Source organism: Thermobia domestica, chromosome 12, assembly GCF_964235325.1.
Source record: "Thermobia domestica chromosome 12, izTheDome1.hap1.1, whole genome shotgun sequence".
Classification (NCBI taxonomy): domain Eukaryota; kingdom Metazoa; phylum Arthropoda; class Insecta; order Zygentoma; family Lepismatidae; genus Thermobia; species Thermobia domestica.
In genome coordinates, this window is record NC_137465.1 from 129,666,901 (window position 1) to 129,681,890 (window position 14,990).

Here is a 14,990-nt window from a genome sequence, read left to right on the forward strand (position 1 = left end):
AATTGCGTGCTCCACAGAAATTTCTGCGAAGATCTCAAGCACCCGAGGGTGAATTTCGTAGCTCTTGGGAGAATTCCCCCCAGAATCACCCCTGAAATCATCACTGTCCTAGGGAGTTGAAACAAGAAGCAGGATACGCAAAAAAGAACAAACTTTTAAAGCATTTAAAGTTTAGGCTCGTTGCGCTAAGCGCCTTCTTAGGACGAGGATATGGGAATTGAAAAATGCACGTTTTCTTTTATTTATTTATTTATTTGTTTATTGAAAAACATGTTTGCCCTATTTTGTCCCCAGACAACCATGCAGACGACACACACCAATTGTCTTATACAAAAATGTTGCCATGATAGCTCCTATAAGACCCATTTGGAACAGTGTCCATACTGTGCATTGTTATATGGGGACAAGGGAGCAAAGCCCTGTTTTCTTTAACTTTTTCGTTTTCCGCGCTTACCCCGCTAAGACTACGCACTGTCAGTTAGTCTCGATTTATCCTAAAGAGTTGAAACAAGAAGCAGGATACGCAGAAAAGAACATACTTTCAGAATGATGACGTCCTATGGGTGGGACCTACAGTTTAACGTAGGATACGAACCACTTGTGTCTTCATCGGGAATCAAACAAGGGACTCCATGATTATAAGGGATGAGCGTAACTATTCATCCACGACACACACACACAAACATATATATATGCAGAAAACACTGGATAGATTTCTACATCACCCGAGGGGTACTATCCATGATGCGTTACCTTTTTATTTTTACAATGGAAGGTTCCTCTGTAGGCATATGAAACCATTGATTTGCAGTTTCTGTATGCAGATTAAGCTACTGAGACTATTCACTAATGACATCCATGCACTTATTTACAATATTTACATTAGAATACGAGTAATATTTTGTAAACAGTAGGTTATTGCAAATGTTTACTGTGATGAATTACATATGAGTAGTACAGGGGAAGAATGACGAATATCACATTTTTAGTAAGGTTTGGTTGTTAGGTTTAGAATTTTTTCCCCCCTGCACCAAGATATATAACATGGGTGGTAACAATAAGTTGTAATCCACTCGTGGATGTACCCATGAGTGAACTACAACCTGCATTCACCATCCATTTTATATATTTTGGTGCAGAAAAAACATTTTCTGAACATAGCCAAACCTGACTGAAAATGTGGCTTTCATCGTTCTTCCCATGTACTACTCATATTTGAGTGATATATAAATTTGTATATTTACACAAAGTGACAGTTTCTCACAAATAAACTTGTGCTTAAGAATGCGTTACACTGCCCAGTACATACTTACAATATGCTTTATATTTGTGGCCACTAAATAGTTTTATTGTTACTGACACCGAGGTTCACATCATTACTTCCTTTGTACCTTTTTTGTGGATTGTCATCTGCCTTCGTGAATGGCCTCTTTGGTTCCCTGATTGGGAGCCCACGAAACACACGAGAATCAACAATATGCTTTATATTTGTGGCCACTAAATAGTTTTATTGTTACTGACACCGAGGTTCACATCATTACTTCCTTTGTACCTTTTTTGTGGATTGTCATCTGCCTTCGTGAATGGCCTCTTTGGTTCCCTGATTGGGAGCCCACGAAACACACGAGAATCAGCGAGCTCTGGTAGTATACATTTTATATACGTAAAACCATCGCAGTTTTGGCACAAGGTCATTGAGGACGTCTTCATTACGTTCTATTGTTATAATGGCATAATTTTCATTCTGATTACTAGGTATCTCACTTGCTACAGGGATGAACACGAAAAGATCACACTTCTTCATTCCAGCACAAAGCATTTGCTGTTGAATTTGGTAGTAGTACGTGTGGTTTTTTGGGGAAAAAACAAATTTCATTCTTGCGTAGCCAGAAGGATTTTATTTTTTCGCAAGCTTCAGCGATACTTTCGCAAAATCGTGCACTGTAAGGGCACTTTATTTCCAAGAGATATGGTTCTCCTTCATCTGGATAAACGACACCATCAGGACTTGCCCCTAGGAAGGGGTTTTGTTTATCTATGAATAGACCACAAGGAATAACAGAGACTCCTAGAGCCTGTTCATATTTTCTTCGTGCTATAGCCTCGTGTGCTTTCCCCCAATTTGTCGCAACAGTGTTATATTCCTTAGGATACACCAGGTCCTTCACTATCTTTGCACAACTAGTGTTTTGTTTTCTGCAAGCAATCCTTTTTCCATTTGATGCAGTAATCCGGATTTTTCTTTCCTAAAACCAAGTCTCAGTTAGGCTTTGATCACGTGTTTGTTCCTCAATTATCTTGATTCTTTCACTACTGACTGCCACCTTCCGTTCATAATAGTCCTTACAGGGCCGGATCTGACACACCGAGTTCTTTTATACAGCCCTCGAAATTGTCCGTTATTAAATTATCCCATAATTATTTCTTGTGAAAATGTCATATATTACCTTTTACAGCCCGTGACGACAGTAAGATTTCTGTGATTCGGCCAATCTTTGTTCCTACTTGCAAATGCCTGATTTATAGCATTTACGCTATTAGTAAGCGCTACTGAGGTCAATAAGAGTTGAATTATATTTTTGCGAGGGGCGCATTGTTATAGCATGTTTTCTAACGCACAAAGAGATGTTCTGAATGGGGGCAGCTAGTGTATGTTTAGCCAATGGAGCCATTTGTATCTTCATGGCTTTGCACTCTAACTCCAAATAATAATAATAATAATAATAATAATAATAATAATAATAATAATATAACTTTTGCCTCCTGAAAATAACCAGATGGTAAAGTTATGGTCGATACATTTTTGGAATTCGAAGGCATTTTAGAATGCTTGTCTATCATCTGGCTATCAGAAATAATTGATCACCATTTTCTCTACATATCTATAATTTTCTTACAGGGTAGAAACACCTCCTCGGAAGAGAGAGAGAGAGAGAGAGAGAAAAAAAAAAGAGAGAGAAAGTGGCCGAACTTGGGCTATTGAACGTGAGGACAGGATGTTTACATTCGCATTGACACCTGCTGTGAAAACGGTCCCTTCATATCTCTCGGGATGAAAACAGAAGAAAAGGGTGGGCGCGGATGCCTTACCCTCGTCAAACTTCTTGACAGGTGGACTTTAATACTTATATTAAAATACTATTTTTAATTGGCGTATCAGATATGGTTGTAATTAAAACTATTCGAGTCGTTTCTTCTCAAGGAATAAAACAAAAAAAAGTTGATCTTTCTACCATAATTGGTTCCAAACTTAGACATATTATAATTTGTATAAAAATAAACTAATTTATTTTTTAATAATTTATTTCTGCTAAACTAGCAGACAAATATACAATTTAAGTATTTCAACTTGTTAGTAAACTTCTGTAGAATGCTGCAATTTTTTTCTTTCCCATTAGAGATACCTAGTTCCTTAGAAACTGAGGAAATTCGGTAGCCATGTTCTCCCCATAAGGTCCAATATAAAAATTTTTGTGCCGAGAAAAGGTAGATCATCCCGTTAATATAATTGTCAAGAGTCATTTCAGAAGGACAAAAAGATAAATAGTTGCACAAGTGAAAGCATTATACAGATTTACATGTGGACAATTTCAAAATACTGCAGAGTACAAAGAACTAATTTAGTCCAAGTTAGTTCACTACGACTTGTATTAGTCCATGTTAAAGAAATACAACGACTTAATTTGCGTATCAGTACGAAAAGTGAATAAAAATACGAATTATTTGAGTCCACTTAGACCCATTTATACATAAATAGATACCAGAGGTACTTCTGATTTCAAAAATGCCTTTCGTGCGGTTTGTATGACACCCCCCTCCCCCCAAAAAAGTACGGCATTTCGATGTATTTTATCAATAGTAAACATTATTAGAACGAAACAATATTTAGAATTTTTCTTTGATTGCAACTGCATAATAATAATAAAAAACTATTAAAAAAATCACAAGAAACATTCAAACTTATACAAAAAACAAAAAGTTGCTTTTGTAGTATAATCCCTTTGAGTAATGAATGCGGAATTTAGGTCTGAATATAATACGAATAATATACGGGAGTGAAATGTGATAACCCACAAATGTGTGTTCAAGATTGTACGAACACTTACATTTTTACGAACATTTTTCGCTTTTTGGTTTAAACCTGTTTTTTTAAACAGCTGGTTTAAACCAGCCAACCCTGATAACAACCATTTAATAATGAGTGAATTCAACAATTTCCGGTTTCAGCATTGATCGTCATAGAACAACAACAAATTGTACTACTAGTACTATTATGGTAGTACAACTATTATATTACTGCGTATAATGGAAGCGACAAAAAAAAAAAAAAATTATAGAGTCGATTCCTCGTATTAAGAAAAGATACCATCTCCACTTCTCTCTGTGCTATTGCTGGAAGTGGTAGAAATTTATTATTAATTCCGGTTTCATAGGTGGGCAAGGTATTCAGTGAGAGGTTATTGGAAGTGATAAGAGTTTTCTTTTCTACTTGGCGTAACGGTCCATTTTTGAGCCTAAGCCTGCTCCAGCGCCATCCGCCAGCGCACGTTTTAGCCTACTCCAGCGCCACCTTCCTGGCCCAAATTCACGGTTTTTGTTCCTTACTATGAAGTATATTCCAGTTTGTATCTTTAAAGAAAAATCACTCCTAATTGTGTATTCTCCATGGTGCACTTTCATACAAGCCTATTCAACAATACACTGCCTCGTGACTGACTGGATACCATAGCCTGTGTTATGGATATATACTAAGTTTGTGACATTGGATACGTGTGTTTAGTCCAGTCCTGTGATTCGAGTTTCCCATCGAACATCAAAGCAGACATCCTCGTGGCTAAGCGGTTAGCGTACGCGCCTCTTGCGTGGAAGACCCGTGTTCTATTTCCGGTGTGATCTCATGTGGTTCGGATTCCGTGTTAAGATGTAGGTCCACGTTTTATATAGCCTCGCTAATGAGAGATGCTAAACTAAAAATCAAATCCAAGTGGACATTTCAGTGATACCAACCTAATAATAAACAAAGAACGATTAAAAGTTAAGAGTGACAGATCTTATCATATTAAGTATAGGTAGTGAATTATTTATTTTCCGTATTTATGTTTATTAAGCATTGAATTAATATGCATGATCGTAAATCTAGAATTTATTAATATACGGTACATTATATAAATCAAGCTGTCCTTTTATTACACAAAATTACTTGAAATACGGGGCATTGCCCCATGAGCGAGATGCATTATGAATAATAATAATAATAATAATAAGTTATTGTATTACGAAATATCATTAAAGTATCAAGAAGCAAATAATAATAATAATAAAAGTAGTTGGTTTCTCAATGCATTTGTTATGAGTTCGGAGCCAATTGTGTGTCATGGGTGACATTTTAAGCAATTTAGGAGTGATATGTGGTTATCTCAGTCCAAGTGCTGACGAATAAAGGAGGAACTTATTATTTTTGTTAATTTTTTTCATATACATAGTCTGTGCGTCACATCAGTTAGTTACTCCCAAGATGCTTTGCTTGTCTAACGCAGATCATTCTCCCACTTGCTCGAGTTTCCTTGACCTTGTTACTGTTGGTGAGATAGTTCAGAGGTTCAATGAGCATGTAATAACGTTGGTGATAGCTAGCATGTGGTAAATGTCCTTGTCATATATGCACTCTGCAATCCTTTCATTTGCCTTAGTGTTGTCACGATGATAAGTGTTCACGCCTGTTTGTACCAGACTTCCATATGGAAACCATATGGAATAAGGTAAGATTTTTATTTATTTATTTATAATTCTATCTTGATTCCGAATGGGTCAAAGGTAGAACCGGTTTTGCGTGGTAGTGGTGACAGTTATGTAAAGAAGACTTCTTGTGTTTTGATATTAATCATGTAGCAAGATTCTCTTTTGAACTGACAATTAAGGAAGAGTAGTTTTCCTTTCGTCCCGGCTTTCCAAATATTCGACTGTGAAATACTTTACAGTTTCTTTCAGTTTGCAGCAGATTGTTCCACGAAAACAAAATTAAGGAGAATGAAAATTAAAAAAATATAATAGCAGGATTTTTTTGTTTTTTTAGTTGAACGTTCTTTTTCAGTACCGAAGCTGTATGAAACGACACCTTCTACTATATAAATATGTCTTAGCTAAGCTTCACTCAGTTTTTGTACTTCGGGGAATAACTTAAAACGGTGAACGTTAATTTTTAGAAAGTGAACCACATAGTAGAGGCATAGCACACAAAGTCTGTCCGGAAAGTAATGTAATAAATTTTATTGTGAAGCGACTGGACATTGCAGTTCGCTCTATCCGCCGGTATCGATGGTTGTGTAAGTCAGTTACTGAGCGTCAATTATCTCCGAGCTCTCGGAGTGAAGGACGGGCTATTTTGTAAACCTATGTTTCCTCTCTTGTTCAAGTCGTGGTGTAGCGCAAACACACGCGATCTAAGTTTTGTGTGAAACTCAGCAAGTCTGCAGCGGAAATTTTTCCAATGGTTCAACAAGCCTTTGGAGATGAATGCCTTATCACAAAGGCAAATCTACATATGGCACAAGGCGTTTTTGGAAGGTCGTGAAGAGGTAAATTACGAAGCCCGCGCTTGACCCCATCAACCACCTCAAACGACGAAAATGTGACTCGTGTGAAAGAACTTCTTTGAACAGACCGTCGAATAAGTCTTCATTTCATGGCCGACATGTTAAATATTCCATAAACTATGGTCCACGAGATTATGACAAAGGATTTGGACATGAGAAAAGTATTGGCAAAGCTTGTCTAAAAAATTTTGACCGACGACCAAACTTCTCGCCGAATGGAAATTTATCAAGACGTTTTCGTAATTTGTGAAAATAATCCTCACTTTCTGTACACGAGTGATAAAACTTGGATATTCCTGTACGAACCCGAAACGAAGAAGAAAAATTCCAAGCGGCACACCCCAGCGTCCCCTGAAAGGATCGTTACAGAACAACGGCTTGAAAGCAGCTTGTGAAATGGCTTTAAACGCACTTCTTTAACAGGCCTTACAGGATGCCTTCGCAAATTGGAAATCTCGCTGGCAAAGATGTATCAACGCAATAGGACAATATTTTGAAGAACTCTTAATTTACATGCGTTATTATTCTTATTATTATGTAACAAATGATTTTTTCTTACTTGTAAACTTTGTGACGTTACTTTCCGTATAGACCTTGTATACTATTAAGCAAATTAATAAGTTTCCAGGTTTATCAGAAATTGGTGACCACAGTTTATCACTTTGTAATTTTCCGGCATTTCTCAGTATATGAAAGTCTTGAAAACATTTACACTGGTATGCAAAACTTAAGGACGAAAGTAAATTTCAAATGCTGTGTAACTCCCAAGTGGCACAGATTGGTGAAATTAGCCATACAAAGAAAATAATGTTACAGTATGATACAGGAAATAACAAAAAGAAATACGTGATTAGAACAAAAAATATTGTTATTTTACAGAGACAATAATTTACACTGAAGTCACTGCGACTTACGATGCCTCCCTCTGACATTACAGAAGTAGACAGCCCTTAAAATGGTGTGTGATCACCACAGACAGCGAGCGATACGTACTCTGCAACGTACTCCAATCCTGCTCACAACGTTGCTAATGAATTGTTATTGTATGGAGTTCCGTTCCTCCACAGTGTTATTGACAACTGCTGGAGGTCCGTGGCACATCTAAACGTGATGCAAGACGTCTCCCTATATCATCCCACACGTGTTCGATGGGAATCAAGTCGTTGGAGCGGGCAGGTGAGTCCATTCTGCGAATATTCTCTCGTTCCAAGTGCTTTGCCACCTCCGCTGTTTGATGCGGTTCCGCATTATCACCCATAAAAATGAAGTCGGGGTATACTGCACCTCTAAAAAGACGAACATGGGGAAGGAGTACAGTGTCACATTAACGTTAGATTGGTGAGTATACCGCGTTTAATAATTGGGAGGTCGGTATGTCCATGCATCATTATACCTCCCGCCGTTAGGGGCACTAGTGGCGTTACATAAAAACAAGACTCCGTTCAAGACTTAGTCCTCATTCACATTATCCGGCTGTTTGCCGGATCCGGTTTCGGCCCCTTTCATATTATCCGGCGTTTTGCCGTGGATGAAAAATATGCGAGCAGGGTTGCTGTGCAACTGAAGAAACAAAACTCAGTGACTCTTGTCGTGTTGTGGTGGTTGTAATGGACAGACGCAAAATGTGTTTTCTACTCGCCTTGTTAAGATACAGGCCAAAAAAAAAAAAAAAAAAAGTCAGAGACACATTGTTACCGAATGAGAGAACATGCTACATACAGAAAAGATGTGCACTTTTTATTAGAGAAGCGGTATTTTGGAAGACTTCCACAATTGATAAACTTGGGCAAAATAGCGGCCCGGTTCTGCATATTTAAAATACCGTTCCGGTATTCAACTGTTGTGACTGAGAAAATCAGGCTAAAGTCCTCTCGGGATAGTCAACCGTTGAGGTCCATCCGAGAATCTCAAGCCAACATTCAGCCACTGACCCCAAGACTGGTCTGTAGGCATTATTATTGTTATTACTAGCTGTTATGCCCGTTCTTCGCACGGGCCAGATAAAATATCAATGTAAACAAACACAACAATTAGAGAAGAATTAAGAAACATATATCCAACAACGTACGTGTTTTCATTGGGAAGGCGGATGGGGGCTGAATTTGAACGTAAACACTATCGGGAGTATCAATACACGTCTGAGCGACCTCGATAGATATGAATTCGACACAAATATTGGTCATTTTCTACTATTTTTACATGTCCCGGTAAACGCCCCCTGAGACCCCTCCCTGGTTAATTGTTAAAAAAAAAACGCATCGGTTTGATCTGGAGCCTGGACCAAGGTACCCGTGACCAAATTTTGGTAACTTTCGGTCCATTTGTATGGTCCCTAGGCCGCACAAAGACAGACAGACACATAAACTCTTTATTTTATTTATATTAGATTATTATTATTATTATTATTATTATTATTATTATTATTATTATTATTATTATTATTATTATTATTATTATACTATTTCGGGTTTATTCTTTTGTTTTAAGCGTTCCGACTATTGACTCAAGTCTCTTTAAAGCACTGCTCTAGTCTCTGAATTCAGAGGACTATTCAAGAAATTACAGCCAGATAATTATAAAATATATAAAGTACGGTATATTTATCAAATATCATATCATGAATTCTTTCTTGCTTTTCGTACCAAAATAGTACATAAATATATAGCAAAAGAATGTATTGCTGAAATATTTGATAGTGTATTGATTAATAAAAATGTAAGAATGTTATAGATTCGGTAGTGATGAGTATCCACTGCCTGTTAATTTAAAAATTTTGGTTCTTATCTCTTCTCTGTGGAAGTAAGTAAAAGAACTAGGAATTATACTTGAGCAAGCAACTTTATTGACACTGAGAGAGAGTATATGAAAATGCAAGAACACAATAAAATTACATTGAAATAAAGAGAATTTTGTAAACACAAAATATACACGAGAGACCATACTTGGCTCAGATTCTTTTTTAACTAAGATTTTACAAAGAGAGAAAAGGTCTTACATGAATGTTAGGTGGAATCCTCTCACCCACATGGCTGAATAACTTTTCCTTCGTCTTTGGCTGCTTTCCTTTTTTTTGCCAGCCTGGATTCTCCTTATATCCCCCCACTTTATCATCGTTTTCACAATTAAGAGGCCTTGTTCTTTTGTTTATCTTGTCCCTTAGGCCAAGTTATTTGAACAAAACATTTTAATAGTTCATCTTCTTAAAATTCATTTAACCACAGATTATCTTATCCATTTTTTTTCCCTTTAAATCTGTTTTCCAACACATTCCCCCACTGAAATAGTACAGGATTCGAATAACACCGTTTAGTGTGTGTCTGTCTTATCCATATTTTTTTTTCATTTTTTTTTTCTTTAAATCTGACAAAGAGAGAAAAGGTCTTACATGAATGTTAGGAAAAATCCTCTCACCCACATGGCTGAATAACTTTTCCTTCGTCTTTGGCTGCTTCCGTCCTTTTAGCCAGCCTGGATTCTCCTTATATCCCCCACCTTATTATGGTTTTCACAATTAAGAGGCCTTATTCTTTTGTTTATCTTGTTCCTTAGGCCAAGTTATTTGAACAAAACATTTTAATAGTTCATCTTCTTAAAATTCATTTAACCACAAATTATCTTATCCATTTGTTTTTTTTTTCTTTAAATCTGTTTCCCAACACATGATTAATAAAAATGGTAATTCAACATCTTTGAGTATCGGTAGTTAGTATTTTACTAAAGTCAACTTAAAAATAGTGGTTTTTATTTATTTATTTATTTATTTATTTATTTATTTATTTATTTATTTTTTTTTTTTTTTGAGGAAGTAAGTAAAAGAACCAGGAATTATACTTGAGCAAGCAACTTTATTAACACTGAGAGAGAGTATATGAAAATGCAAAAACAATAAAATTACATTGAAATAAAGAGAATTTTGTAAACACAAAATATTATACACGAGAGACCTTACTTGGCTTAGATTTTTTTTTTTTTAACTAAGATTTTACAAAGAGAGAAAAGGTCTTACATGAATGTTAGGAGGAATCCTCTCACCCACATGGCTGAATAACTTTTCCTTCGTCTTTGGCTGCTTCCGTCCTTTTAGCCAGCCTGGATTCTCCTTATATCCCCCACCTTATTATGGTTTTCACAATTAAGAGTCCTTGTTCTTTTGTTTATCTTGTCCCTTAGGCCAAGTTATTTGAACAAAACATTTTAATAGTTCATCTTCTTAAAATTCATTTAACCACAGATTATCTTATCCATTTGTTTTTTTTCTTTAAATCTGTTTCCCAACACATTCCCCCACTGAAATAGTACAGGATTCGAATAACACCGTTTAGTGTGTTCTGTCTTATCCATATTTTTTTCATTTTTTTTCTTTAAATCTGTTATCCTCTCACCCACATGGCTAAATAACTTTTCCTTCGTCTTTGGCTGCTTCCCCCTTTTTTTGCCAGCCTAAATTCTCCTTATATCCCCCCACTTTATCATCGTTTTCACAATTAAGAGGCCTTATTCTTTTGTTTATCTTGTCCCTTAGGCCAAGTTATTTAAACAAAACATTTTAATAGTTCATCTTCTTAAAATTCATTTAACCACAGATTATCTTATCCATTTTTTTTCTTTAAATCTGTTTTCCAACACAGTATATTTCAATTTTGGGTCACCACAAATTTATAGAAGGTCATTTGTCCAGTGCTACACGGACATCTCCCAATCTTCTATTACATAGAAAAATAAAAATTTATATTGATTTCGACACTTGGGTAGTATTGGTCGTTTTCAATTAATTTTACATGTCATCTTTCCCCATATGTTGTATATACAGGTTTGGTTAATTACTCCAGATGTACTGGGCTAGAACATAACCACATACACAAACACACTCCACATAACACACAAAACCACACTCTCTCATATTATAGCAGCCACTTTCTGCTCTTTCCTGGCAACACTTGCTTCCTCCCCCAACACCCATCCGGTAGTTTGCCGCGTATATGTGAAGAGCGTCATTGCTTGTAATGTCCCGCTTGGCTATACACGGCGATTTGCCGCGCCGGATTCTAGCAGGGAGATCCGGCTGTTTTTACTCGCCGGATGAATGTCCGGCGACCGCCGCACATATGTGAAGAGCTTCATTGCTTGCAATGTCTTTCTACCTCGTCCGGCAATTCGCCGATACCGTATCGGGCAAATCGCCGGATAATGTGAAAGGGACATTACAGATGAACATCTGGAATCATTGTTCTTGATGAACTCAGAAAGAGACATTCTGACCAAAATAGACAACAATCTTATTATTGACAAAACGTGTGAGAAAAGCAAGGAGATGCGAAGGCTTTTTCAAGCATAAAGCAGTGACTTTACTTTCATTTTCCAGTTTTGTTTTTGATTTTTTTTTTTCGCTAGGTAGGTATATAATTCTAAATTTACTTTTGTTAATTTGTAGTAAATGTTTCATGTATACTTTTTATTAACGGTTTTAAAAATAGATGAAAAATAATTTAATGTTATGATGAACATAGCTTTAAAAGGACAGAAGTATGAAAAATAGCATAAGCCCCAAACTTAACTCAAATCTACTTTGTGGTGGACAAACACCGTGTGTGTGGGTTTTCTCTGGGTTCTCCCGTTTCCTCCCACTTTCTTCATTCCACCATTTTCATTCATCTCTGATCACCACCGTCTCCTTTAGCCTAACCGGCATAACCGTAGGACGTAAAACTCAAAAATTTCATTTCATTTCATTTAACTCAAATCTTAGTTATAATTAGGCTGTTAACAAATGTAGCCGAAGAATTTAAACAACTGGTGTGATTTTTGTAGTCTCAGTTAAAGTGTGCAGATTTATATAGGCCTAATATATTTATTACTCAAAGTCACTTTGTTTATGAAAATATTGAATTTGTATAATTCTATCGTGATTAACTGCAATAGCTACTTAATCTTTTATTGTTTTTTGTGTACTAATTTCCCGGGGGAAGCCCCCCGATACTTTCTTTTATTAGGAGGGGGTATTCCATACAAGCAAAAGCCTCGGATGAACGGCACCCTCCCAGAGTATGTGACCGCGCCCCTTTTTACATAGCCAGCTACCCCTGTCTATGGTAAATAAATGAAATGTAAAAGAAATATATTTTTTTCGTTTACGTCTGGCGGTAGCGCTACGACTCTAAACTTTAAAATATTACGATTTTCATAACTTTTCCAATACATGGAGAAAATTCAAATAACTTCTATAACAAGTACCTATAGTCATAATTCAATAGAGAAAATTATAGAAAAGATAAATAAATGGAAAAGGAATGCATTTCACAATTTATTAGTAGCGTATTACACTTATTTTTATTTTATTTTATTTATTTATTTATTTATTTATTATTATTATTTTATTTTTATTTTATTTTTTTTGCAAAAATTGACATTTTGAAATATATGACTGAAACCCACAAACTGTTTAGTGATTTGATATATTAACCAGTGTGTCATGACTGTTTACAAGAAAATTACTCGCAGCTAGTTTAACTGCCTGTTATTTATCAACCCAAAAGAGTTATCACTGAATAAACTTCCAACTTATGATGATCTTAAGCGTTTTCTTCCATTAACATTACAACTTAGCAGTGAAAACAAACAACAGGTCAGTTAGTTTTTCTCAAGTTTCGAATATTGTGACAGACAAGTTAAATCTGTGTTTGATAAAGCTTCAATACCAACAGCAACGCCTTAGAGAACTGTTCAGTTAATAAATGCATACCATGTCAGTTATCGTAATCTTATGAAGTCCTTTAAGCGAAATAAGAAAAAGTTCAAAGGGAGAGTTGAACACTTCAAAAGAAAATTTTTGTTACTGATTGATGTCTGCATGTAAGTGCAAAATAACATTTGACTGCAATTACCAAAAGGTTACTGATATTGAGATCTGTAAATACCATCCGCCTATTATCTGTAACTGTAAAAAATCAAAAAAAGATACCCATCATTGAACTAAAATTCTTGTACTCCGAAAGAAATTTTGGCATGGGCAAAATTGGAAGTGTGACGGAACAAAAGAGATTACCCGAAGACATGAAAGGAAGTTGGTTGAACATAAAAGAACTCAGTCCAGTGTTAATTTATTATCACAGCATCTTTTTCAAAATATACAGATACAGAAATTCTCCTGTCAAAAATGAGGTAGGCAGTGATTCGTCTGAAGAGAGAGAAGATAGCAACGATGAAGATTTCGAAGAATTTAAGCTTGAGAGATGGGCAGATGCGCATTAAATTGAAAAATACTGTTCTGACTAGTGATCGTTTTGGATTATCAGATAGAGCAACGGCAGCTATCGTTTCAAGTGTGTTGCAAGATTTTAGTTTCGTAGCTAATGATGACCACATCCATGTTATTGACAAAAATAAACTTAGAGGAGAAAAAGTGGTAACCGCTTAGAACTCCAAATACAGAATAAGGACAAGCATAACTCACTTCAAGGTCTATACTTGATGGAAGGAAGGTTGACACCCTCCTGATTGAGAAAGTAAACTCAAAGCAGTTTCGAAGAACTATAAAAGGGGAACATTACTCAATTTTACAAAATCCTAATTCTGTGTTCGTTGGTCACGTGTCACTCTCTTCTCTTTCTGCTCAAAACATTGCCAGTAGCATTCTTTCTTATTTGACTGAAACTGCATTTTCATTTCATGAACTTGACGTAATTGGATATTATTAAACAGTTGTCAATACAGGGTGGAAAACGGCTGTTATTTGCCAAATTGAAAAGCAAATTAAAAGGCAATATAGTAGGATGGGTGCCTCTTACACTTTAATGAATTGCTATTCTGGCATTTGTTTTTTACATTTAGATGGTGAAACAACTGGGCCAAAATCATTTACTGGTCCAATTGGCATACAGTTCAGTAAATGTGAGAAACTACCAGTGGTAAATTTTGACTGTTGAGTGTGAGATTCCAGAAATTGATCGTAAAATTTTAAGCAAAGATCAACAGTACCTGCTGGACATAAGCTCCGCTATAAAATCAGGAAGTTGTCTTAAAGATTTAGTTATTCGTGAACCTGGCCCATTTACCCATTCAAGATGGTTAACAACGGCGAACAGAGTTCTCCGATTGTATTTAAGCATTGTAAACCCAACAGATGAACACAAGAACTTAGTTTATTTTATTCTAAAGTCTTATATGCCAATATGGCTTCATATCAAATAAAGTAAGTACTTCACAGATGGACCAAAAACATGTATTTGAAGTTATAGAATCGTCAAGATACCTGCCAGAAAACTTTCTATAAGTCATTGACCGAATAATTGAGAGAAACGCACTTTTTTGCCCATTTGGAAAACTTGCTTTTAAGTAGCATAGTAGATACAAGGGATTATATAAGAGAGTTAGGATTCAGAAGCTAGGCTAGAAACTTAA

General features: G+C 35.9%; 1 protein-coding gene across 2 annotated transcripts in view; it reads left to right on the top strand.

Moving 5' to 3' along the window:
* Window positions 1-14,990, top strand: part of Snx27 (sorting nexin 27) — a 157,400-nt gene that overhangs the window by 47,553 nt on the left and 94,857 nt on the right. The window contains exon 1 of one of the 2 annotated variants that reach the window (XM_081734100.1): window positions 5,608-5,759. The exons of the other annotated variant lie outside the window; for it this stretch is intronic. Within the exon in view, the coding sequence (XP_081590226.1) occupies window positions 5,701-5,759 (59 nt within the window). The 5' untranslated portion in view covers window positions 5,608-5,700. Of the gene's footprint in view, window positions 1-5,607; window positions 5,760-14,990 lie in introns of those variants that run through there. 2 annotated transcript variants of the gene reach the window in all.